Source organism: Haliotis rubra, unplaced genomic scaffold (assembly GCF_003918875.1).
Source record: "Haliotis rubra isolate DU_JTF1 unplaced genomic scaffold, ASM391887v1 Scf409, whole genome shotgun sequence".
Classification (NCBI taxonomy): domain Eukaryota; kingdom Metazoa; phylum Mollusca; class Gastropoda; order Lepetellida; family Haliotidae; genus Haliotis; species Haliotis rubra.
The window spans coordinates 494,096-521,794 of NW_025767090.1; the positions used below are offsets into that span (position 1 = coordinate 494,096).

The window sequence follows — 27,699 nt, forward strand, 5'->3', positions numbered from 1 at the left end:
CAAAGAGAAATTTTGCTTTTATTTATGAATTTGTATTTAAACCACTTATACTGAAGTTTGACAATCTTATCAAGAATATGTATCACACGTAAACTGGGATATCGTATATCTGGAAAATGCTACAGTATATTGTAATACAAATTGAACAGAACACACAAAACTAAGAATTTCTTTCTTAAATGTTCACAAAGTTGTTTTGAAAGAAAGACTAAAATAGCAATTATGAAAAACATAGACAAATATGTTTTTTTTACAAATGTAGGCTTCATACAGGTATACACACGAAATGTTTTCATCATGATTACATATGGTCTCTCTTGGGTTGGGTTTAGCTCCGATATGAACAATATTCCATTGATAATACGAAGTGTCAGTGGCCTGGGGTAACAGTTTACCACCGTGAGCCTCTGCGTGTTAGGTACTAATCAAGACAAGGATTTTTTGACAAGCCAAAGGACATCGAATATCTCTCCTGAAGCAAGAATTGGTTTGGAGGTCAACCTACCCCCACTTTGGAGCAGTTTAAAGATTTTACAATGATCTTTACCACAATATCTACAAGGTACGCAACATTTGCATTTTAATTACTAATAGGGCGGTTGTTGCTTGACGATGTGATGGAGAGATGACTCAAAATTATAATTTATATAATCAAACGTAAGCGGGTTATGACTGGGATGAAGACAGTCTTTGGTGAGAGCAAGAACAGTGTGCGTCAAGGTGAAGGTCACACGGATGATGGCGACCCCTTGCAGAGTAATTCCTTTTCCTTCTCGGCTTTCAGGGCCTGCTTCTTCATTTTTCGTCTCAAATAGAATTTCTTGAAAAGGAAGAATGCCACAGAGAAGACGAGTCCAAAAAGCGCAAGGATGAACACTCCTGCGGTTTCAGTGAGTCCAAACTGGGCACGGTTGGCGCGGTCGCTGGCAACGTTGCACTGCCGCTTGTCGTCCCACCACCTGGAACACACAGAGTACGTATATTTACCCATCACCCATGTTCCTGAAGTTGAAATTTACAAACATGGGCACAGTTACCAATTCAGGAATGTTGAAACTTTTCAACAAAAAGAGACATATACTGTTAGGCCAGACACGTGGACCACCAACTGTGCACCCAGAATGCAAAGAATCTTCAGATATTGTACGCATTCGGGGAATCGAACCCGGGTCTACTGCGTGACGATCGAACGCTTTCACCATACGGCTACTACCACCACCCCTTATCTAGGAGAATAGGGACATTCTATATCTGGTGTTTAATGTGATTATTGATTCAACATACAAAGGCAATTGACCTACTGTGGGTAAAAGTCGCACACAATCGTCGATCCATTCTTTTCAAGTTACATTATTTTTTGATCAGGTGATTTGTTTTCGAGAGTGCATCTGTATTTAAGCAATTCGGAAGTGAAGGTGTGAAAACCACATTTATAAAGAATAAACTTCTACAGGACACAGTTAACTTAATATTTACCAATTCAAGAATCACAATTGTTGCATAGAAATTACAGAAGAACGAAACAATTGCGTACCTACAAAAACTGATTGTAAGGTTTAACTTGTTTTTTAACACTAATTCAGAAGGGTATATCGGCTTACGGTGGGGTAAAGGCATAGGGACACATGTCCTGGACGTTGACCATCAGGACTGAGAGTCGAGGTCTTGATCACCGGACACATGCATTTGGAAGTGACTCTCCTTGGAGGGTATATTGCTACATCTTAAACAACTGGGCTAACTGTATCTAAGTAAGGAGGGGAAAATTAAAATGAGGACATATACTTACTTCTTTTTCAGTTGGTTGATCTGTCCACGTTCCTTCAAATTGAGAAGAGCTATGTTCAGCTTGGTTTTGAAGGGAGCTCCTTGCGCCATGCCAATACCATGTTCCTGCATCAGGATAGGAACAGCCACAGCCTTCGTACAACATTTTTTATACTCAGAATACTCGTTTATCAAGAAGTCAAAAATAAATGCACACTTTTTATCCATCACTCTTTCCCGGCCAGCTGACGCGTTAGGAACTAGTCCATCCCCAGCTACAATCACGTCCCAGATCCGCTTGTAGGTAAGGCTGTGTCCCTTCTCGAAGAACTTCATGGTCGCTGATTTGTCCACAGTACATATTGGTTGCTCACTCTCGGTGAGGTCTTCGAAGGAGCTGATGGTTTTCTCCAGGCTTTTTGTTGTGAGGAAGGCTGCCATGTTGGCGGTGTAACTGGAGACGGTGATGAGGACGAAGAAGGTGAAACCCGCAGACAGGATACGCTGAGATACTGGCTTAGGAGAGAAGTCTGTTCCTCGCTTGAGAAGCGTTCCTACAGCATACCATAGAGTCTCTTTGGCAGTGAACTTCCGTTCTGGGTTCGTGTAGTCAAGGAGGAACAGGACAAAGGAGACAAAGATGGATGCCCCGATGATGGCCAGCCAGAGGTAGAGAGAAAAGGGGAAGAGGAACTGGAAGATGTTGTATTCTTCCTGGGGTTTGTATATGAGGATGTTTATGCCGGTACTGATGATGCCTTGAGAGAAGTCGATGTCGGTCTCTCTTTGGGAGGTGATGGATATGGCACCCATAGCAAGGGTAGCATTCTGAAAAAAGATTAGGTTTACACATTAATGATAGGACAAACAAAGGGGATGTGGACTGTCCTAATGGTTAAAGTTTTCGCTCGTTACGCCAAAGACCCGAGTTCAATTCACCAAATGGATGCTGTCTGTGTCTTCCATTTCACGTTTCCCCGCTATTGATGAACTGTGGCTAATGCCTCCTCACTCACTCACTCACACACTCATCCAAATAATTAGAAAAGAGATATTTTCTAGCTACATGGTTCTATTTTACTGATAGTGTATAATATACCAATTGTATATGATAATCATAATCGTATTTACGTGCTGCGGATGTTCTTTTGACTATAGAATTCTCGCTTGACATGTTTCAGTAAGGTAAACTGTAAGTACAAATATACTGGTAGGGCTACCAAAAATGCGGTTTCTTCCGGGTAAGGAAATGAGAAGTCATCCCTGTAACGATCTCAACAAGATTTTACCTGGGCATTGATTTCAACAATAATTGGTCCCCACAATGATTTGTTTTACCTGCGCTTTGTTCTCACCACAAAGATATCCCCAAAATGATCTCACTGTTTTACTTGGGCGTTGATGTTACCAATGATTTATCCCCGCAGTGATCTGTTTACTTGGGCGTTTATCTCGCCAATGATTTATCCCCAAAATGATCTTACTGTTTTACTTGGGCGTTGATCTCGCCAATGATTTATCCCCAAAATGATCTTACTGTTTTACTTGGGCGTTGATCTCGCCAATGATTTATCCCCAAAATGATCTTACTGTTTTACTTGGGCGTTGATCTCGCCAATGATTTATCCCCGCAGTCTAACCAGTATTCACCTCAGAATTGATCTCACTGATAATTCATCCCAGGACTGATCTCATACAAGATCCCGCTAGACAGTAGACAGGATCTCACCAATTACTCATCAGTAGTAGGGGGAATGATAAGAAAAACCGGTATAGGTACACCTTGCTCAGAAGCTTCCATACGGGTTAATTCTTCTACCAGCCTAGTAAAAATGAGTGTTTGCCCAAATCCTTCGACAAGACCACTTTTCGGCTGCTCCCAATGCAGTGCACTCCCAGTTAGAGCTATGTGGGTGCATGGATATAGAAATATGCCAGGAACCAAGCTCTCGCGCGAAGCCTATACCGAGATCCGATCGGGTCGTTTGTCCCTTCGGGAAGCGAAGAGGAAGTACCACATATCGCAAGCTCGATACACGCGAATCCGAGGTGGTATAGACAAGCCCCAGACAGCGACAACTCCTGACATATCCGAAGACTTCGAGGCCCTGCTGCAGAAGTGTCGCCCCATGTTGCTTTCCGACCGAGAGAAACAAATCCTGGAGCAATCGGGACACACCTTCTACGAACGCTACGAGATCCCACGCCAGTTTCTCGAACTCTACTTGCTGTGCTTTCGCCCACTAGTAGAAGCCGGCAAAATAGTCGATTTCGTCTACATCTTCCCACCCAACCAATTTCGACCCTCGGCGGGCAAACTCCGAATCATTCTCACCGACGACTGCTATCCGGGCCCCAAGGACAGACACAACCGATGCACCGACTGCCTTGCCACTCTATCGAACTGCCTGCTCTCTTCGGACCCGACTACTCTACATGCAAGTCGCGGGGCCATCGACCACCGCGTCGACAGCAAGAAATCGTTCTCTGGGAAAAAGCGATAGACTACACACCCCAGGAGCGACTGCCACTCGAGGTTCCAGAAGAGATCGTGGCCGACAGCTGTTTCGCGAATATAGAGAACCTGTACGACAACGCCTGCTTTTTCTGGAGCATACGACACGCACTCCTCGCCAGCAAATTGGTGGACCGTTGTCCGTGCAAGGAGAAAGAGTCTTGCATCTTCCGGCAGCTATCGGGAAAGCAGAGGTACCACAGGGACGGGGCAATATTTGGCATACCCCATTGCCCAACTATGGCGACCCAAGGATATGGAAGTAGCACCCCTCCGCAGTGAACACCGAAAGCCGCGAACGCCCCAGAAGGAGTCTACTTGTGCAAAAAGTTTGCTGTAGCGAGATACTTAAGGGAAGAACCGGCTGTTGTTGCTACTCGATCCCCCGACTGGGGAAACGATTCCAGTCTACAGCTACAAGATACGACAAACGATTCGGGCCGCCGGTGGAATAGAACGCCTACGGTTGGTGCGGGAACCGTTTCTGTGCATGCTCGGCAAAATCTGCTACTCGCCTATATCGGAAAAGAAAGACGATAGAGAAGTAGAATTGCTGCTTCCAGACCTTGGGCGAGAATAGGTTCTATGGGTCCTACACCACAGGGCTAGGGAGAGTAGGCCCTCCGGCAGCTCGCCTAGTATTTTTGCAGATGCAGTTGCGGGCTGGGGGTTGCAAAGGACGAATGGAGTCGTACACTTGTCTAGGCCCGTTTTCGTATTCCAACTGCTTTTCGTGGAATTCGTGGTACGGAAAGTATACCCTACTACAATACTTTTTTTCCCCCAAAACACACTCTACTCCATATGGAAGGGATCCCCACGTTTGGTCTTGGGTGTTTCTACCTTCTCTGTCGGTGTGTGGAGGGTGCACGGTAAGGGGAAACTGGTTTGCTGTGCTTCCAGGTCTTGTAGACGACCTTCCAGAGAAAAAAACAGCTGGCTAGCCAAAGGTAGGTCCACCTTTGGGCTGTTTCTAGCATCTGCCGCACCTTCTGGATATCCAGACGGGTCTCTTCTTGCTCCTCCTCGACGTTTTCTATTTCCTCTTCCTCGTCGTCCTTGTCCAGCATCGACAAGATGTCGACCAACAAATTCGTGGTTTGCTCCACACGAGCGGCAACGCTTATTTGTGGTTTGCTCCACACGAGTTTCGACATCGCCGCTGTTTGCTCCACATCGAGCCTCTAGCCTCCCCAAGCGGTCGTAGAAGTCCTGGACGGTAGGCGCAGTCGGCGGTTCTGCAGCAGGCAATACGCTCTCGCTGGGGGGCAATAGGCTGCTGGTAGACGTTGCGCTAGCGGCAGCAGGCAATGCGTCTGTGCTGGGGGCCAACGCTTCCTCTCCAGTGGTGCCGCTAGACGGTTCCGTGGCCGTATTCCATATTTTGCGTAGTCGATTGGAACCGATGCCGAATCGTTGTCTAGTTTCTTGTGCTGGGGCCTTTCCACGCAGCTTGCGAATCTCCTCCACTTGGGCTTGCAATAGTTGTCTTTTTGGAGGCATTTGGTTGGGCAATATATCTACATTCGCAAAATATTGTCTATATGGGAAACTAGGGCACACTAGACAAACTGGGTACACTAGACAAACTGGGCACACTAGACAGAACCTAGAGGTTTGGTTGTTTTACCAAGCATTTGCTATGCATTGCTAAGCATTGCTAAGTATTTGCTAAGCATTGCCAAGCATTGCTAAGCATTGCTAAGTATTTGCTAAGCATTTGCTAAGCATTGCTAGGAGTTTCCTGGGAGAGGATTGGGATTCCTGGGGAGGATTGGGATTCCTGGGAGAGGATTGGGATTCCTGGGAGAGGATTGGGATTCCCATATAGACAAGTAGGAAGTATGGGTATATATATTCCCAGGAAAAAACAACAACCATGCCACCAAGAAGAGATCTGTCTTCGGAAAAGATCCAAGAAATACGCTCCCTTCGAGGGGTGCTCCCAGCAAGCGAGGTCAAAAAGCGCTTCGGTATTGGGTCCACAAGACTTACGACATATGGCGCAGAGCCTGCTGTAGAGCCTCCGACCAGCGCTGATGGTATTGCCCGCTAGCACAGCCACGGAACCGATCTAGCGGCACCACTGGAGAGGAAACGTTGGCCCCAGCACAGGCGTATTGCTCTGCTGCCGCTTAGCGCAACGTCTACCAGCAGCCTATTGCCCCCAGCAGGTATTGCCTGCTGCAGAACCGCCGACTGGCGCTCCACCCGCCCAGGACTTCTATGACCGCTTGGGGAGGCTAGAGGCTCGTGTGGAGCAAACAGCGCAGCGGCGATGTCGGTGTGTGGAGCAAAACCACAAATGCGTTGCCGGCTCGTGTGGAGCAAACCACGAATTTGTTGGTCGACATCTTGTCGATGCTGGACAAGGACGACGAGGAAGAGGAAATAGAAAACGTCGAGGAGGAGCAAGAAGAGACCCGTCTGGATATCCAGAAGGTGCGGCAGATGCTAGAAACAGCCCAAAGGTGGACCTACCTTTCGCTAGCCGCTGTTTTTCTCTGGAAGGTCGTCTACAAGACCTGGAAGCACAGCAAACCAGTTTCTTCGTGCACCCCCTCCACACACCGACAGAGAAGGTAGAAACACCCAAGACCAAACGTGGGGATCCCTTCCATATGGAGTAGAGTGTGTTTTGGGGGAAAAAAAGTATTGTAGTAGGGTATACTTTCCGTACCACGAATTCCACGAAAAGCAGTTGGAATACGAAAACGGGCCTAGACAAGTGTACGACTCCATTCGTCCTTTGCAACCCCCAGCCCGCAACTGCATCTGCAAAAATACTAGGCGAGCTGCCGGAGGGCCTACTCTCCCTAGCCCTGTGGTGTAGGACCCATAGAACCTATTCTCGCCCAAGGTCTGGAAGCAGCAATTCTACTTCTCTATCGTCTTTCTTTTCCGATATAGGCGAGTAGCAGATTTTGCCGAGCATGCACAGAAACGGTTCCCCGCATCAACCGTAGGGCGTTCTATTCCACCGGGCGGCCCGAATCGTTTGTGTATCTTGTAGCTGTAGACTGGAATCGTTTCCCCAGTCGGGGATCGAAAGTAGCAACAACAGCCGGTTCTTCCCTTCGTATCTCGCTACAGCAAACTTTTTGCACAAGTAGACTCCTTCTGGGACGCTCATGCTTTTCGGTGTTCGCTGCACGGAGGGGGTGCTACTTCCATATCCTTGGGTCCGCCATAGTTGGGCAATGGGGTATGCCAAATATTGCCCCGTCCCTGTGGTACCTCTGCTTTCCCCGATAGCTGCCGGAAGATGCAAGACTCTTTCTCCTTGCACGGACAACGGTCCACCAATTTGCTGGCGAGGAGTGCGTATCGTATGCTCCAGAAAAAGCAGGCGTTGTCGTACAGGTTCTCTATATTCGCGAAACAGCTGTCGGCCACGATCTCTTCTGGAACCTCGAGTGGCAGTCGCTCCTGGGGTGTGTAGTCTATCGCTTTCTTTTCCCAGAGAACGCATTTCTTGCTGTCGACGCAGTGGTCGATGGCCCCGCACTTGCATGTAGAGTAGTCGGGTCCGAAGAGAGCAGGCACCACTGGAGAGGAAGCGTTGGCCCCCAGCACAGACGTATTGCCTGCTGCCGCTAGCGCAACGTCTACCAGCAGCCTATTGCCCCCCAGCGAGAGCGTATTGCCTGCTGCAGAACCGCCGACTGCGCCCACCGTCCAGGACTTCTACGACCGCTTGGGGAGGCTAGAGGCTCGTGTGGAGCAAACAGCGGCGATGTCGGCTCGTGTGGAGCAAACCACAAATGCGTTGCCGGCTCGTGTGGAGCAAACCACGAATTTGTTGGTCGACATCTTGTCGATGCTGGACAAGGACGACGAGGAAGAGGAAATAGAAAACGTTGAGGAGGAGCAAGAAGAGACCCGTCTGGATATCCAGAAGGTGCGGCAGATGCTAGAAACAGCCCAAAGGTGGACCTACCTTTCGCTAGCCGCTGTTTTTCTCTGGAAGGTCGTCTACAAGACCTGGAAGCACAGCAAACCAGTTTCCCCCTTCGTGCACCCCCTCCACACACCGACAGAGAAGGTAGAAACACCCAAGACCAAACGTGGGGATCCCTTCCATATGGAGTAGAGTGTGTTTTGGGGGAAAAAAAGTATTGTAGTAGGGTATACTTTCCGTACCACGAATTCCACGAAAAGCAGTTGGAATAATGAAAACGGGCCTAGACAAGTGTACGCGACTCCATTCGTCCTTTGCAACCCCCAGCCCGCAACTGCATCTGCAAAATACTAGGCGAAGGCCGGAGGGCCTACTCTCCCTAGCCCTGTGGTGTAGGACCCATAGAACCTATTCTCGCCCAAGGTCTGGAAGCAGCACTTACTTCTATCGTCTTTCTTTTTTCGATATAGGCGAGTAGCAGATTTTGCCGAAGCATGCACAGAAACGGTTCCCGCACTCAACCGTCAGGGCGTTCTATTCCACCCGGCCCGAATCGCTTTGTCGTGATCTTGTAGCTGTAGACTGGAATCGTTTCCCCAGTCGGGGATCGAAAGTAGCAACAACAGCCGGTTCTTCCCTTTCAGATCTCGCTACAGCAAACTTTTTGCACAAGTAGACTCCTTCTGGGACGTTCGCGGCTTTTCGGTGTTCGCTGCACGGAGGGGGTGCTACTTCCATATCCTTGGGTCCGCCATAGTTGGGCAATGGGGTATGCCAAATATTGCCCCGTCCCTGTGGTACCTCTGCTTTCCCGATAGCTGCCGGAAGATGCAAGACTCTTTCTCCTTGCACGGACAACGGTCCACCAATTTGCTGGCGAGGGAGTGCGTATCGTATGCTCCAGAAAAAGCAGGCGCTGTCGCATTGCAGGTTCTCTATATTATGAAACAGCTGTCGGCCACGATCTCTTCTGGAACCTCGAAAGTGGCAGTCGCTCCTGGGGTGTGTAGTCTATCGCTTTTCCCAGAGAACGCATTTCTTGCTGTCGACGCTAGTGGTCGGATGGCCCCGCACTTGCATGTAGAGTAGTCGGGTCCGAAGAGAGCAGGCAGTTCCGATAGAGTGGCAAGGCAGTCGGTGCATCGGTTGTGTCTGTCCTTGGGGCCGGATAGCAGTCGCCGGTGAGAATGATTCGAGTTTGCCTCGCCGAGGGTCGAAATTGGTTGGGTGGGAAGATGTAGGACGAAATCGACTATTTTGCCGGCTTCTACTAGTGGGCGAAAGCACAGCAAGTAGAGTTCGAGAAACTGGCGTGGGATCTCGTAGCGTTCAGTAGAAGGTGTGTCCCGATTGCTCCAGGATTTGTTTCTCTCGGTCGAAAGCAAGCATGGGGGCTTACACTTCTGCAGCAGGGCCTCAAGTCTTCGGATATGTCAGGAGTTGTCGCTGTCTGGGGCTTGTCTATACCACCTCGGATTCGTGTATCGAGCTTGCGATATGTGGTACTTCCTCTTCGCTTCCCGAAGGGACAAACGACCCGATCGGATCTCGGTATAGGCTTCGCGCGAGAGCTTGGTTCCTGGCATATTTCTATATCCATGCACCCACATAGCTCTAACTGGGAGTGCACTGCATTGGGAGCAGCCGAAAAGTGGTCTTGTCGAAGGATTTGGGCAAACACTCATTTTTACTAGGCTGGTAGAAGAATTAGCCCGTATGGAAGCTTCTGAGCAAGGTGTACCTATACCGGTTTTTCTTATCATTCCCCCTACTACTCTCATCTATGCAATAATCTCGTCCGATGTCTCCCCCTTAACAGTTATCCCACTAATAATTCACCCAAGGATTAATCTATCCCATTAATTACCAAATTACTGTTATCATTTCTACTTCATCTGGTTATACTGATACAATAATAATGATGCTAATAATTCATTGCTGAGAAATCTCATCACAGCAATGATCCCACTAATGCTTAGCCTTAACTAAAATTTCTCCACAAATGTCTCACCTTAGCAATGATCTCACTAATGCTCCGTCTTAACTTACTATCTCAACAAATGTCTCACCTTAGCAGTGATCTCACTAATGCTCCGTCTTAACTAACTATCTCCACAAATGTCTCACCTTAGCAATGATCTCACTAATGCTCCGTCTTAACTATCTCCACAAATGTCTCACCTTAGCAATGATTTCACTGATGCTCCGTCTTAACTAACTATCTCCACAAATGTCTCACCTTAGCAATGATCTCACTAATGCTCCGTCTTAACTAACTATCTCCACAAATGTCTCACCTTAGCAATGATCTCACTAATGCTCCGTCTTAACTAACTATCTCCACAAATGTTTCACCTTAGCAATGATCTCACTGATGCTCCGTCTTAACTAACTATCTCCACAAATGTCTCACCTTAGCAATGATTTCACTAATGCCCCGTCTTAACTAACTATCTCCACAAATGTCTCACCTTAGCAATGATTTCACTAATGCCCCGTCTTAACTAACTATCTCCACAAATGTCTCACCTTAGCAATGATTTCACTAATGCTCCGTCTAAACTAACTATCTCCACAAATGTCTCACCTTAGCAATGATTTCACTAATGTTCAGTCTTAACAATCTCCACAAATGTTTCACCTTAGCAATGATCTGACTAATGCTCCGTCTAAACTAACTATCTCCACAAATGTTTCACCTTAGCAATGATCTCACTAATGCTCCGTCTTAACTAACTATCTCCACAAATGTCTCACCTTAGCAATGATTTCACTGATGCTCCGTCTTAACTAACTATCTCCACAAATGTCTCACCTTAGCAGTGATCTCACTAATGTTCCGTCTTAACAATCTCCACAAATGTTTCACCTTAGCAATGATCTCACTGATGCTCCGTCTTAACAAACAATCTCAACAAATGTTTCACCTTAGCAATGATCTCACTGATGCTCCGTCTTAACAAACAATCTCAACAAATGTTTCACCTTAGCAATGATTTCACTAATGCTCCGTCTTAACTAACTATCTCCACAAATGTCTCACCTTAGCAGTGATCTCACTAATGTTCCGTCTTAACAATCTCCACAAATGTTTCACCTTAGCAATGATCTCACTGATGCTCCGTCTTAACAAACAATCTCAACAAATGTTTCACCTTAGCAATGATCTCACTGATGCTCCGTCTTAACAAACAATCTCAACAAATGTTTCACCTTAGCAATGATCTCACTGATGCTCCGTCTTAACAAACAATCTCAACAAATGTTTCACCTTAGCAATGATCTCACTAATGTTCCGTCTTAACTAACTATCTCCACAAATGTTTCACCTTAGCAATGATTTCACTAATGCTCCGTCTTAACAAACAATCTCAACAAATGTTTCACCTTAGCAGTGATCTCACTAATGCTCCGTCTTAACTAACTATCTCCACAAATGTCTCACCTTAGCAGTGATCTCACTGATGCTCCGTCTTAACTAACTATCTCCACAAATGTCTCACCTTAGCAATGATCTCACTAATGCTCCGTCTTAACTAACTATCTCCACAAATGTCTCACCTTAGCAGTGATCTCACTAATGCTCCGTCTTAACTAACTATCTCCACAAATGTCTCACCTTAGCAGTGATCTCACTAATGCTCCGTCTTAACTAACTATCTCCACAAATGTCTCACCTTAGCAATGATCTCACTAATGCTCCGTCTTAACTAACTATCTCCACAAATGTCTCACCTTAGCAGTGATCTCACTAATGCTCCGTCTTAACTAACTATCTCCACAAATGTCTCACCTTAGCAATGATCTCACTAATGCTCCGTCTTAACTAACTATCTCCACAAATGTCTCACCTTAGCAATGATCTCACTAATGCTCCGTCTTAACTAACTATCTCCACAAATGTCTCACCTTAGCAATGATCTCACTAATGCTCCGTCTTAACTAACTATCTCCACAAATGTCTCACCTTAGCAGTGATCTCACTAATGCTCCGTCTTAACTAACTATCTCAACAAATGTCTCACCTTAGCAATGATCTCACTAATGCTCCGTCTTAACTAACTATCTCCACAAATGTCTCACCTTAGCAATGATCTCACTAATGCTCCGTCTTAACTAACTATCTCCACAAATGTCTCACCTTAGCAATGATCTCACTAATGCTCCGTCTTAACTAACTATCTCCACAAATGTCTCACCTTAGCAATGATCTCACTAATGCTCCGTCTTAACTAACTATCTCCACAAATGTCTCACCTTAGCAAGTGATCTCACTAATGCTCCGTCTTAACTAACTATCTCCACAAATGTCTCACCTTAGCAGCAGTGATCTCACTAATGCTCCGTCTTAACTAACTATCTCCACAAATGTCTCACCTTAGCAATGATCTCACTAATGCTCCGTCTTAACTAACTATCTCCACAAATGTCTCACCTTAGCAGTGATCTCACTAATGCTCCGTCTTAACTAACTATCTCCACAAATGTCTCACCTTAGCAATGATCTCACTAATGCTCCGTCTTAACTAACTATCTCCACAAATGTCTCACCTTAGCAATGATCTCACTAATGCTCCGTCTTAACTAACTAACTATCTCCACAAATGTCTCACCTTAGCAATGATCTCACTAATGCTCCGTCTTAACTAACTATCTCCACAAATGTCTCACCTTAGCGGTGATGTCTCACTTTCATGATCTCACTAATGCTCCGTCTTAACTAACTATCTCCACAAATGTCTCACCTTAGCAATGATCTCACTAATGCTCCGTCTTAACTAACTATCTCCACAAATGTCTCACCTTAGCAATGATCTCACTAATGCTCCGTCTAAACTAACTATCTCCACAAATGTCTCACCTTAGCAATGATCTCACTAATGCTCCGTCTTAACTAACTATCTCCACAAATGTCTCACCTTAGCAATGATCTCACTAATGCTCCGTCTTAACTAACTATCTCCACAAATGTCTCACCTTAGCAATGATCTCACTAATGCTCCGTCTTAACTAACTATCTCCACAAATGTCTCACCTTAGCAGTGATCTCACTAATGCTCCGTCTAAACTAACTATCTCCACAAATGTCTCACCTTAGCAATGATCTCACTAATGCTCCGTCTTAACTAACTATCTCCACAAATGTCTCACCTTAGCAGTGATCTCACTAATGCTCCGTCTTAACTAACTATCTCCACAAATGTCTCACCTTAGCAGTGATCTCACTAATGCTCCGTCTAAACTAACTATCTCCACAAATGTCTCACCTTAGCAATGATCTCACTAATGCTCCGTCTTAACTAACTATCTCCACAAATGTCTCACCTTAGCAGTGATCTCACTAATGCTCCGTCTAAACTAACTATCTCCACAAATGTCTCACCTTAGCAGTGATCTCACTAATGCTCCGTCTTAACTAACTATCTCCACAAATGTCTCACCTTAGCAATGATCTCACTAATGCTCCGTCTTAACTAACTATCTCCACAAATGTCTCACCTTAGCAATGATCTCACTAATGCTCCGTCTAAACTAACTATCTCCACAAATGTCTCACCTTAGCAGTGATCTCACTAATGCTCCGTCTTAACTAACTATCTCCACAAATGTCTCACCTTAGCAATGATCTCACTAATGCTCCGTCTAAACTAACTATCTCCACAAATGTCTCACCTTAGCAGTGATCTCACTAATGCTCCGTCTTAACTAACTATCTCCACAAATGTCTCACCTTAGCAATGATCTCACTAATGCTCCGTCTAAACTAACTATCTCCACAAATGTCTCACCTTAGCAGTGATCTCACTAATGCTCCGTCTAAACTAACTATCTCCACAAATGTCTCACCTTAGCAGTGATCTCACTAATGCTCCGTCTTAACTAACTATCTCCACAAATGTCTCACCTTAGCAATGATCTCACTAATGCTCCGTCTTAACTAACTATCTCCACAAATGTCTCACCTTAGCAATGATCTCACTAATGCTCCGTCTTAACTAACTATCTCCACAAATGTCTCACCTTAGCAATGATCTCACTAATGCTCCGTCTAAACTAACTATCTCCACAAATGTCTCACCTTAGCAATGATCTCACTAATGCTCCGTCTTAACTAACTATCTCCACAAATGTCTCACCTTAGCAGTGATCTCATTAATGCTCCGTCTAAACTAACTATCTCCACAAATGTCTCACCTTAGCAATGATCTCACTAATGCTCCGTCTTAACTAACTATCTCCACAAATGTCTCACCTTAGCAGTGATCTCACTAATGCTCCGTCTTAACTAACTATCTCCACAAATGTCTCACCTTAGCAATGATCTCACTAATGCTCCGTCTTAACTAACTATCTCCACAAATGTCTCACCTTAGCAATGATCTGACTAATGCTCCGTCTTAACTAACTATCTCCACAAATGTCTCACCTTAGCAGTGATCTCACTAATGCTCCGTCTAAACTAACTATCTCCACAAATGTCTCACCTTAGCAATGATCTCACTAATGCTCCGTCTTAACTAACTATCTCCACAAATGTCTCACCTTAGCAGTGATCTCACTAATGCTCCGTCTTAACTAACTATCTCCACAAATGTCTCACCTTAGCAGTGATCTCACTAATGCTCCGTCTTAACTAACTATCTCCACAAATGTCTCACCTTAGCAATGATCTCACTAATGCTCCGTCTAAACTAACTATCTCCACAAATGTCTCACCTTAGCAATGATCTCACTAATGCTCCGTCTTAACTAACTATCTCCACAAATGTCTCACCTTAGCAGTGATCTCACTAATGCTCCGTCTTAAACTAACTATCTCCACAAATGTCTCACCTTAGCAATGATCTCACTAATGCTCCGTCTTAACTAACTATCTCCACAAATGTCTCACCTTAGCAGTGATCTCACTAATGCTCCGTCTTAACTAACTATCTCCACAAATGTCTCACCTTAGCAGTGATCTCACTAATGCTCCGTCTTAACTAACTATCTCCACAAATGTCTCACCTTAGCAATGATCTCACTAATGCTCCGTCTTAACTAACTATCTCCACAAATGTCTCACCTTAGCAATGATCTCACTAATGCTCCGTCTTAACTAACTATCTCCACAAATGTCTCACCTTAGCAATGATCTCACCAACCATTCCGTCCCAAATCCCTGAAGTCATGTTTTTCACACCGTAAGCGTTTTTAGGACTGACGTAGATTTCAAAGTTGAACTTGAGGTCCTTTTTCAGTTCCTTCAGCAGATCGATGGTGAAACCTTCGTACCTGTCGTTCCCCTCGTTGTTCATGGAGGAGTTTGGGGACTTCAGCATCACAAAGGGCTCCTCCTGCATGAACACACGTTGAAACAATTTGGAGGACAGGTTGCTCTTTTTCCACTCAGGTAGCGATGTGCATACACGTATATGTGTGTGCATGCGCGCGTGTCTGTGAGGCTGTTTATACTAGATGTGTTAGCCGACTTAGCTGTCATGAATAAGTGAGTGAGTTTTGTTTTACTTTTAGCAATATTCCAGCAATATCACGGCGGGGACACCAGAAACGGGCCTCACACATAAGCTGTGCAGAGTTGCGTCCCTTTGGGCACGACCAAAAAACCCCGTCGGTTTCAGTAAAATGGTAAAGGCCCACCCATGTTTTGCTCTAACATTAAGGTGACACACACCTGCTGTTTAGTGAGTGAGTATGGTTTTACGCCGCTTTTAGCAATATTCCAGCAGTATCACGGCTGGGACACCACAAATGGGCTTCATACATTGTACTCATGGAGAATCGAACCCGGATTTCAGCGTGACGAGCGGACGCTTTAACCATCAGGCTACTTCACCGTCAAGGTGGCGTTCAAACTAGCAATGACGAAGCAATATACCCTCAACCGCTGTATGTGTCGCACTCTATCTGTCCATGTAGTGAAACTGCATTAGTGAACTACTTTCTCTGGGGCATTTATTTCCCTGGAGCAGTTTTCGCTAAGACCTTTATCCTCGATACATTTACCCTGACCATATTGATTACGGAAGTAGTTCCATTCGATACTAATCACCTTTGACATGCGCAGTAATCGTCTTACAGCTTCAGTGTCACACGAACATATATATACAGCATGTACTTACCTCCACAACCACCACCTTGACAAGCTCAGGGAAAATTCCAGATTGGGTGGAATCCTCGTCGTTCTCGTCGTCAACCTGTGTCATGTTGAGCCTTTGTTCGGCGCTGTTGCCGGACGGAATCCATACTCCAACCTAAGTTCCAGGTTAAACATCATGGAAAATATTTAATGCGAGCGTCAGCCGCGAACGCCATTTTATGGAAAGACTTACGTCCAGTTTAAATGGTAACGTTTAAGGCCAGGCATGAATATTGAAAACATATATCGATGGTTCTTACAAGTCATTGACTGTAAAGCATGTAAAAGTAAGGCTTGACATATTAGTAATGATTAACGCCAGGTACTACGATGACACATTGGGACCATCCGATCCTCATTCGGCTGTACAAGAAGCCTGGAATATCTGTTCTATACCGACCCGGGGGGCGATTAAATGTATTTAGAAAGGTAAGTTATATCATCTCGCGTAAATGTCCAACCAACCAACGGTAGAGAAACGAGTGTGAGTGAGTGTGTTTAGTTTTACGACGCACTCAGCAATATCCCAGCTATATGGCGGCGGTCTGTAAATAATCGAGTCTGGAACAGACAATCCAGTGATCAACAGCATGAGCATTGATCTGCGCAATTGGGAACCAATGACATGTGTCAACCAAGTCAGCGAGCCTGACCACACGATCCCGTTAGTCGCCTCTTACGACAAGCATAGTCGCCTTTTATGGCAAGCACATGGGTTGCTGAAGACCTATTCTACCCCGGATCTTCACGGGTCGGTAGAGAAACGAATGAACGCACGAAAGAACGAACGAACGAACGAACGGACTGTCAAATGAACGACTGATAATCAAATGCTCACCTTCTTGTACATGTCCTCTCCCCCGTGGTTGTACAGATACAGCGTGTAGTTCACTCTCTGACCTGTCCCGATGAAGCGAATCAGGCCAGTATCTCCATGAAGTCGGACCTGGACATAGAACAAGGTACAAAATACCACAACACGCTAAACAGTTGATGGATGGAGATGTTGGTCAAAGCATATTTTGAAAACATATCTGCAGCTTATAGTCACAAGAATGCTCTCAAACTGTATCTTTCCTCTCCTGTTTCAACAAATTAACATTAAATTTTGATTTAGTTGCTTCTTTTTATTGTGGAACGCACTGCATGATGTTTAAGTCAACATAGTGTGGCATATAGTTCTCTCTTATTACTGTTGTAAGTGAGTGAGTGAGTGAGTTTGGTTTTAAGCCGCACTTAGTAATATTCCAGCTATATGGCGGCGGTCTGTAAATAATCGAGTCTGGACCAGACAATCCAGTGATCAACAGCATGAGTATCGATCTACGCAACTGGGATACGATGTGTCAACCAAGTCAGCGAGCCTGACCACCCGATCCCGTTAGTCACCTCTTACGACAAGCATGGGTTACTGAAGACCAATTCTAACCCGTATCTTCACGGTTACGACAAGCATGGGTTACTGAAGACCAATTCTAACCCGTATCTTCACGGTTACGACAAGCATGGGTTACTGAAGACCATTTCTAACCCGTATCTTCACGGTTACGACAAGCATGGGTTACTGAAGACCAATTCTAACCCGTATCTTCACGGTTACGACAAGCATGGGTTACTGAAGACCAATTCTAACCCGTATCTTCACGGTTACGACAAGCATGGGTTACTGAAGACCAATTCTAACCCGTATCTTCACGGTTACGACAAGCATGGGTTACTGAAGACCAATTCTAACCCGTATCTTCACGGTTACGACAAGCATGGGTTACTGAAGACCAATTCTAACCCGTATCTTCACGGTTACGACAAGCATGGGTTACTGAAGACCAATTCTAACCCGTATCTTCACGGTTACGACAAGCATGGGTTACTGAGACCAATTCAAATCCGTATCTTACACGGTTACGACAAGCATGGAGTTACTGAAGACCAATTCTAACCATTATCTTCACTGTTACGACAAGCATGGATTACTGAAGTTACCACGGTTACGACAAGGACATAGGTTACTGAAGATTCGTCAACTGGATTCTAAACATTTCCATATAACAGACTGACCATTAAAATTATGTCAAAACTTGACAGGTGATACAAACGAAAAGGTCGCTAACCCCCTTTAACGCCTTCATAAGTATCTTCCGTTTGATTGTATCGGTAGGTTCCCTGATCTTATTCAGGTAGTCAGCTAAGGCATCCTTGGTGACGCTGGCGGCATCCTTGGCGATCGCAACGTTGGCATCACCTTTTACGTCTCCTTTCTCAGGGGGGAGGAAATACCGGAAGGCATACAGCTTGCAACGCGCAGAGAACAGGCGTAGGCGGTACATCTGGTCTGCTCCGGCTAGTGGTTCCAGGTTTGAACTCTGTGGTAAAATTCGGGCATATGTTATTAAACGAATGAAGTACAGATATAATGTGTTCTTCACAAACGAAAACAAATTTTAAACTCTTTATTGCGTCTTGCAGTTGCCCAGGAATTATTTGCATTGAAAAGTCAATACATAATAATCACATTACAAGACATTCTACCAGACATGGAATCAGTACAAGATCTAAGGATGAATCTAAAACTAAGATTACTTTCTGGAATCAATATTTCACAGATTGTAGTTCTCTGTCGAGGTTACACCAATACCCGAACTGTAAACTAAAATAACTTAAAATTTTAAATTGACTTCGCTTCTATTAACGATTAAACAGGTGATAGAAAGATATGAACAAATTGAAGGAAAACCGAGACATGGAAATGGTCAACTCTGCTAGGAATAGTATTTCACGAAGTATTAGCCATTGAACGTGACCATGCCATTGAACGTGACCATGTTGATGAGACCCACCAGGAAATCTTGGCACCTTACTGGGATAACCTTCTAGAACTTAAAACTAGACAGTCAATGGTTATGTCCTGAGATATAGGCCTGAATCCTTAAAGATAGTCCAGAGACAATCCTTAAACAATGGCCAGAGACAGACATTAACAGTATATCTGAGACAGACCTTGGGCCATCTTCCGTAGATCTTTCTGTTCTACTAAATTTCAAAGCAGAGACAAAGTGGGACATGAGTCCATTGATTACACATGGTTGTTTACTTACCGAGTCAACGAAGATGAAATTCAGATCAACGTCCATTAAGAGGTTGTAAAGCTTGGCCTGAAATAAAGTTCTTGTGATAAGCTTCTTTGTCCTTTTATCCGACTGTTTTTTCTTACATCTTACATAGAAATTGTAAAACTATTATACAAGCGTTAGTTGTTTTTTTGTTGTTGCAAACAGCGGTCAATCCTTAAACCGTGTCATCGATATTGACAGCTGTGCAACCAAGAAACGGTGAGAGGGACCTCGGTTTGCGGAAAGAATTGTTCATACACTTACCAGAGATATAAAGCCAGGTCCATATGCAGGTGTATAGGTTGAGGGGTGTGGTGTGGTGTGGTGTGGTGTGGTGTGGTGTGGTGTGGTGTGGTGTGGTGTGTGGTATGGTGTGGTGTGGTGTGGTGTGGTGTGGTGTGGTGTGGTGTGGTGTGGTATAGTGTGGTGTGGTATGGTGTGGTGTGGTGTGGTGTGGTGTGTGTTGTGTGGTGTGGTGTGTAGTGTGGTATGGTGTGGTGTGGTGTGTGTATGGTGTGGTGTATTGTGTTGTGATGTGGTGTGGTGTGGTGTGGTATGGTGTGGTATTGAGTTGTGATGGTGTGGTGTGGTATGGTGTGTTATGTTGTGGTGTGATGATGATGTGGTGTGGTGTGGTCTGGTATAGTGTGGTATGGTGTGGTGCCTTGTGGTGTATTGTGTTGTGTTGTGGTGTGATGTGGATGTGGTGTGGTGTGTGGTGTGTGTGGTGTGGTGTGTGGTGTGGTGTGGTATAGTGTGGTGTGGTGTGTGGTGTGGTGTGGTGTGGTGTGGTATGTGTGGTATGGTGTGGTGTGGTGTGTGGTGTAGTGTGGTGTGGTGTGTGTGTGTGTGTGGTATAGTGTGGTGCCGTATGGTGTATTGTGTTGTGTTGTGTTGTGGTGTGGTGTGGTGTGGTGTGTGGTGCCGTATGGTGTATTGTGTTGTGTTGTGGTATAGTGTGGGTATTGTAGTTGTGGTATGATGTGGATGTGGTGTGTGTGGTATTGTGTTGTGTTGTGATGAGATGTGGTGTGTGTGGTATAGTGTGGTGTGGTGGTGTTGGTATAGTGTGGTATGGTGTGTTGTATTGAGTTGTGATGTAGTGTTGTGTGGTGTGGTGTGGTATAGTGTGGTATGGTGTGATGTGGTGTGGTATGGTGTGGTGCCGTGTGGTGTATTGTGATGTGTGGTGTGGTGTGGTGTGGTGTGGTATAGTGTGGTATGGTGTGATGTGTGTCGTGTAGTGTGAAGGGTGTAGTAAATAGGATGCAGTGTGTAGTGTGTAGTGTGTCGGAACTAATGAGTATTATATGGTGTGTAGTATTTAATGTGTAGTGTGTGTCGTGTAGTGTGAAGGGTGTAGTAAATAGGATGCAGTGTGTAGTGTGTCGGAACTAATGAGTAATATATGGTGTGTAGTATTTAATGTGTAGTGTGTGTCGTGTAGTGTGAAGTATTATATGTGTAGTGTGTGTCGTGTAGTGTGAAGTGATACATTATTGAGACCAATTGTTTTTACTTTAAAAGACATATTTACGTAACATGAAGTATATTTAACTTGTTTACACACTGGCCAGTCATATAACTGTGTTCCAGCACCGCGGCGAGGCAGATCAGCAACATGTGCAGCCCTTCTAAAAGGAAAGATCCCCTAGTTGTTTCTCACGGTAAGTCTGGAATATCGCTAAGAGAGCCTAGAAATTAAAGCGTTTTCTCGTCAACACGAAAACCTGTGTTCGATTCCCCACAAGGGTACGATGTGTCAAAAGAATTTCTTGCATATTGCGTGATGCTGTCGGAATATTGCTGCAGCCAGCCTTTAACAAGCCGCGAGACCCTCAAGAGAAATCAGAGAGATGGAATATTTTAGAAAATTATTTGAACATATTTGATGTTGAATTTGCTTTAATTTAAATGAATAAAGATACTTTAGAAATGCCATGTAATCAACCTCCATCCCTAATCACTTGGATATTTTAAATAAAATAAAAATGGGATTTTGAGTTAAGCACTTAAGATCTTAATAACATTTGTTTTTTGGAATGACATATTTGATAAATGACAATTTGACAAGTAACAAGCCCATCATTAATCAACAATATCGATTGCAATTCAGATACAACGCCCTCTAGGTGAGACACGGAATTACTGACCACTTTAAGGAGCTGCTCTATCAGTCCGTCCTTGGCATCTCTGGGACTACACATCACCACCTGCTTCTGGCTGAGGAGCTGGAAGTTCCTCATGGCTTGCTTAATCATCTTCTTCCTTGGTTCTTTGGGGTCGATGGAGTAGGGGATGACAGAGATGCCTCGTCCAACCATCTGCTGTGCCAGGTCCTGACACTCTGAAGGATTGAGAGAATGAATGAAGTTAAGTTAAGAGTGAATGAGTGAGTGTGTTTGAAGGACACTTTTAGCAATACACCAGCAATATCACGGCTTGAGACACCAGCATTGGGCTTCACACATTGTACCCATGTGGGGAATCGAACCCGTGTCGAACTTTTCCGCTGAACTCCATGTTCTTAACGGTGTAGCCCGATGTCTCCTGTTCCAGCACACCTGGAGCAGACAGGGGGACGTCAGGGACGGCAACAAACACGGGAGGGAGGGGAGTGGTGTAAATATGGCACATTTAAGTCGGGAGTGAGTTTTGTTTTACGCTTTTAGCAATACACCAGCAATATCACGGCTTGAGACACCAGCAATGGGCTTCACACATTGTACCCATGTGGAGAATCGAAACCGGGTCTTCAGTGTGACGTACGGATGCTTTAATCCTGACTTAACCCACCTTCCAAGTTCAGTCAAGATGCATTTGCACTATGTTTCCTTTAAAACTGACTGAATAAACTGGAGTAGGCAAACATACATGTCAGGTAAAAAAAACCCCAAAATGTATAAATCAAAAGTGAAATTATCTAGCAAGCAATAAATTAAATGAAAAGTCATGAATAACATATGTACTGAATAGGCAGCATACAATTTCTGTTGTGTAGTGTGTTATTCACTTCTAACAGTAATCCTGAACACTAGTGAGTGAGTGAGTTTAGCTTTCCGCCGCTACGGGGGACACGAGAAATGGGGTCCACACATTGCACCCATGTGGGCAATCGAACCCGGGTCTTCGGCTGAACGAGGGAACGCTTTGACCGCTACGCTATCCCACCACCCCTGCTGACAAATAACCATGTTCCACGGACCTTGGTTGTCCGCCTCGTTTTTCGGCATCAGCATGACAGCACTCTCCCACTTCTCTATCTGGAACAGGTCGACCACCGCCATGTTCTGCTCCTGGGCTGGAGGGCGGATCTCCACCAGGGTGCGCCAGTCGGTGCGGTCCTGCACGCGCGACATGTCGATGTCTTTGAAACCTTTGTAGTCGGTGACCAAATATGGGATGTGGTTTTTCTCCAGGATCATGGCCAGGTTGGTATAGAATGGACCGATGATGAGGTTGAAGGTGGTTGACTCCCCAGCTTGTTTTGTTAAAGCTGAAATATTAAGATGGAGCTGAAGTGTTTGTGGAAAGCTACGAGATGGACAAAGAGAATCAAATTGTTATGTTTTTTACAAAACATGGTGACCAATTAGTCTTTAGATGTACAAACAATTTGTCAGAATGTCAGCAAATTCCATTTGAAGTTTACTGAGACATTTATGCTGGCCTTCCTCATTGATGACATCTGCGTTAGGAGGAAGCCTTTTTGGCACGAAGTAAGCATCCCTCCTGTGTCCCCCTTCCTGCTCTTCTGTTAATTTATGCATATGAATAAGAATTTCAGCTCCAAGTGCAAAGCCACAACAAAGTGAAAATACATAAGCGGCATAAATACGTGACAACCGATGACATCATTTTATAGTGTAGATTGATTTGTTGGTTGGTTGCTTAACGCCGGCGGTCTGTAAATAATCGAGTCTGGACCAGACAATCCAGTGATCAACGGCATGAGGATTATTCTATGCAACTGGAAACTGATTACATGTGTCAACCAAGTCAGCGAGCCTGACCAACCGATCCCGTTAGTCGCCTCTAGCGACAAGCATGGGTTACTGAAGACCAATTCTAGCCCGGATCTTCACGGGTCAAAGTGTGGATTGAGAGAGTGTCTTAAAATGTCGCGTTGAAAACTATTCCCGTCGCAACAGAATACAGGAAGCCAGATGTCCAATCTGCTCGAGCAGGCTGAAGGTCTTTTTCACTTCCATCAATAACTATAGTCTGTTTGCAGTGAAAACGTACCGGTGAATTTCATTTTAAATAAAAAAGTAAATCAAATTAAGTGAAATTAAGATTGCGAATCCTCATAATTTGACCTTGCCAAATGAACATTTAAATCTCAGAATTTTATTCAAATTAGGATAAAAGTTGTTTAACAAACGATCATAGTTTCAAATCGCTATGACTGGTTTGTATTACAAATGAAACGCCGAGAACATGTAGGGTTGGTCTAAGTTAACGCTCATCACGAACCGCACGTGCATTTGTTTTACTGTTCCCACTACTGCGCTTACCCCCTTGTAATATAAACCAATAGTAGCGATTTGAAACTCTGATTGTTTGTTAAACAACTTTTACCCTAAGCTGAATAAAATTCTGAGATTTAAATGTTCATTTGGCAAAGTCAAATTATGAGGATTCGCAATCTTAATTTTACTTTATTTGATTTACTTGTTTGTTTAAAGTGACATTCATCGGTACGTTTTCACTGCAGACGGACTATAACAACTAAATCTCCATCACTTCAGAGATCATTCGTCACCACTCGCCCCTTTCCGTAACCGGCTATTCGGCTTGTCCCGGAATAACACGAGTTGGTCACGAATGAGATGTCACCAGTATCACTGACATAATTATCACCGTGAAGATCTGGGTTAGAATTGGTCTTCAGCAGCCCATGCTTGTTGTTAGATCGGGTGGTCAGGCTCGGTGACTTGGTTTATATCATAAATCAAATATATGCATGGTTGCACGTGTCATTAATATTCACTAATCTGTGGTGTGCACGTGTCTGAGTGAATGATATACTCCTTGTATCGACCCCCTCATTGTATCAGTGGCAACACAATCCCCGTGGCCACGTTGTGTCTGTTAATAAGTGCATGGTAAAATTGATGAGAGAGCTGGTACTGTATGACAACAAATTGCACTCCTCTTGGTACAACTGTCTTGTTTGAAACAGCGCACATGCTGTGTCCACGGATATCAAATTACGGATGTGGAAATAATGTAATACTGTTTCTATTATTTTCACAAATAAAGGTATCCATTGATGATACCGGTTATAACTGGTATTCAGCAGCCAGTACTTGAAGGAGCTAACAGGATTGGGTGGCTCAATGATGCTCACTGACCTGGTTGTGTGAATGTGTGATTTTATGGCCGCATCCCCTCGATTGTGTGCATGTTTCCATAAGTTTGACGTTGGATTTAGAGAGAACTTGAAGCGTGAGCCTTCTGAATATTACTTCATCTTTACATTGAAACAGATATTTCCATCTTTACATTGAAACGTGAGCCATAACGTGTTTACATTGAAACAGATATTCCCATCTTTATATTGAAACGCGAGCGGCATGTACTTTACTTCATATTAACTTTGAAATAGATATTTCCATCTTTACATTCAAACGCGATCCATATGTAGTTGGCTTCATATTAGCTTTGAAGTAGATACTTTCATTTTTTACATCTAAACGCGAGCCATATACAATTTACTTCATATCAAATTTGAAGTAGATATTTTCGTCTTTACATTGAAACGTGAGCCATAATGTGTTTTCTTTGAAATACTTATTTTCATCTTTACATTGAAACACGAGCCATATGCGTTAACTTTGAAGTAGATGGTTTCATCTTTACATTTATACGCGAGCCATATGCAGTTGGTTTCATAGTAACTTTGAAGAGATATTTCAATCTTAGCATTGATATATGTGGTTCACTTCATATTAACTTTCAATTGAAATGTAACTCTTCTGTAGAATATATTATTTTTATTTTGAAATGCGAGCATCATGTAGGTAACACAATAATCGAGTCTGGACCAGGCAATCCAGTGATCAACAGCATGAGCATCATTCTACGCAATTGACTGACTGACTGACTGAGTTTAGTTTTACGCCGCTTTTAGCAATATTCCAGCAATATCACGGCGGGGGACACCAGAAATGGGCTTAACACATTGTGCCCATGTGGGGAATCGAACCCGGGTCTTCGGCGTGACGAGCCAACGCTTTAACCACTAGGCTACCCCACCGCCCCTCTACGCAATTGAGATACGATGACATGTGTCAACCACATCAGCGAGTCTGACCACCCGATCCCGTTAGTCGCCTCTTACGACAAGCATGGGCTGCTGAATTCTAACCCGGATCATCACGGGTTCATTCACATGAAAGGATAATTTTGATTTCATTATATATTACATTATTTTATGACATTTCATTATCATATTAGTGGTTGTGACCTGATACATTTTCAATCTGTGACACATCAATGACGTCAGGATGATTATTTTCAATAAATTACCTTGCTTCATCCCCTCCTCGATATCTGTCCACCCATCTGTGATAATACGGAGGTCTCTCTGGACGCCGAGCACCACGAAGTGGGGGTCATGGAAACACTGATGGACTTCTCCGCTGAACTCCATGTTCTTAACGGTGTAGCCCGAAGTCTCCTGTTCCAGCACACCTGGAGCAGACAGGGGGACGTCAGGGACGGCAACAAACACGGGAGGGAGGGGGAGTGGTGTAAATATGGCACATTTAAGTCGGGAGTGAGTTTTGTTTTACGCTTTTAGCAATACACCAGCAATATCACGGCGGGGGGACACCGGAATGGGCTTCACACGTTGTACCCGTGTGGGCAATCGAACCCGGGTCTTCGGCGTGACGATCGAACGCATTAACCACTAGGCTACCCCACCGCCCCCGACAGGTTAGAAGTAAATATGTCCGGCGAAACCTCGTTAATCCATACTACTGTTCCAGGTGAAATCGCCCGGCTTATTATCCTATTCAATATAAGTTAAAGAACACCCAAGTCACTGGGAATCGAGTGGTGATTATAATTTTTTTGAACAATGTATGTTGTAGTAACGAATTACGGATACGGGAAAATATGACCTTTGAACTGCCCAATAAACTACTCTGTATTTCACAGGGATACACTAAGAGTCTGGAGAGGAACATATGTGAATGGTTGTTCTGTCTCACGAATAGGATGCTGTTGGAGCTGGACCTGGCGCCTCTTACTTTAAGTTTCATTTCAAGTGATAATGAAAAGTAGACTTGATATACTTTGAAGTCTCTGCAGGCTAGCAGAGTATCGTTATCAGGAGCTGAAGAGCATACATGAACATTTCCGACGGCAATTGCAAAATGGACAGGTGAGTATTGGGCCAACTTAATAAAAGATAAAAGTCAGTCTGACAGTGGAGGTAAATATTCAGATCGGGAACGTCATCTCCAATTCAAAACTTCTTCTTCCCTATTCGCACCTGTCCTAAAGTAGACGGAATTTATATTTTAAAGAATAGAACAAAAGTATATTATAATAGAACTTTTCCCGCCCAACAAACCTTCACATTCCGCCCAACCCACAATCACATTTAAAACAGTTTTAAATAGACTAAAATAGACATGGTAATCACTGTAATCTTACTATATTCAATTTATTCTTATCATAATGATCGTCTGAATATTATCACTTTTGTGGACGCAAATCCAGAAAACGATTACTTTAATGAAATTCAGTGTTTAACTTGATTCTTAAGCTCCCATAAAGGAATTAACGGATCTACAGGAGAAATAAGAACAAGTGGAATATATTGTGTTTTGAGCATTCACCTTGTGGATGGATACGGCGCTTTATAAAGCTCATCATCATTATTATTATATTGACAAAGAACACTTCTTGAAGGCCTTGTTTCTTAAAAGATTCGAATTATTAACCTTTTTTTTATCATTTCTGATTATCATTTTGAACACTACTAGTATATATATCCAGCAGAACAAATAAAATGACGACATGCATCATTTATAATTCAAAATGTTCCTACTGAATTCCGACATATTATGTATATATTAGGTTATATACAACTTAATATTTAAACTTACCTATTGTAAGCGGCAGTTTCTTTTTGCTTGCTGTCTTTTTGCATCGTCCATCCGACTGTAGAACACACCACACACTAACGATCAGAAGTACCCTAATCAAATCCTCCAAAATCCGTTTAAATTCCATTTTTTTCTCAGAT

General features: G+C 44.1%; 1 protein-coding gene across 1 annotated transcript; it reads right to left on the bottom strand.

The window, feature by feature from the left end:
* LOC124287930 (glutamate receptor 2-like) lies at positions 1-27,699 on the bottom strand. Its single transcript, XM_046724421.1, has 11 exons — positions 27,560-27,699; positions 25,968-26,132; positions 22,639-22,929; positions 21,587-21,780; positions 19,419-19,475; positions 18,435-18,686; positions 17,162-17,269; positions 16,307-16,438; positions 15,308-15,520; positions 1,790-2,595; positions 1-959 (listed from the first exon to the last, which is right to left on the bottom strand). Exons 1-11 carry the CDS (start codon positions 27,684-27,686, stop codon positions 728-730), a joined length of 2,577 nt encoding a protein of 858 aa, XP_046580377.1. The 5' UTR covers positions 27,687-27,699; the 3' UTR covers positions 1-727.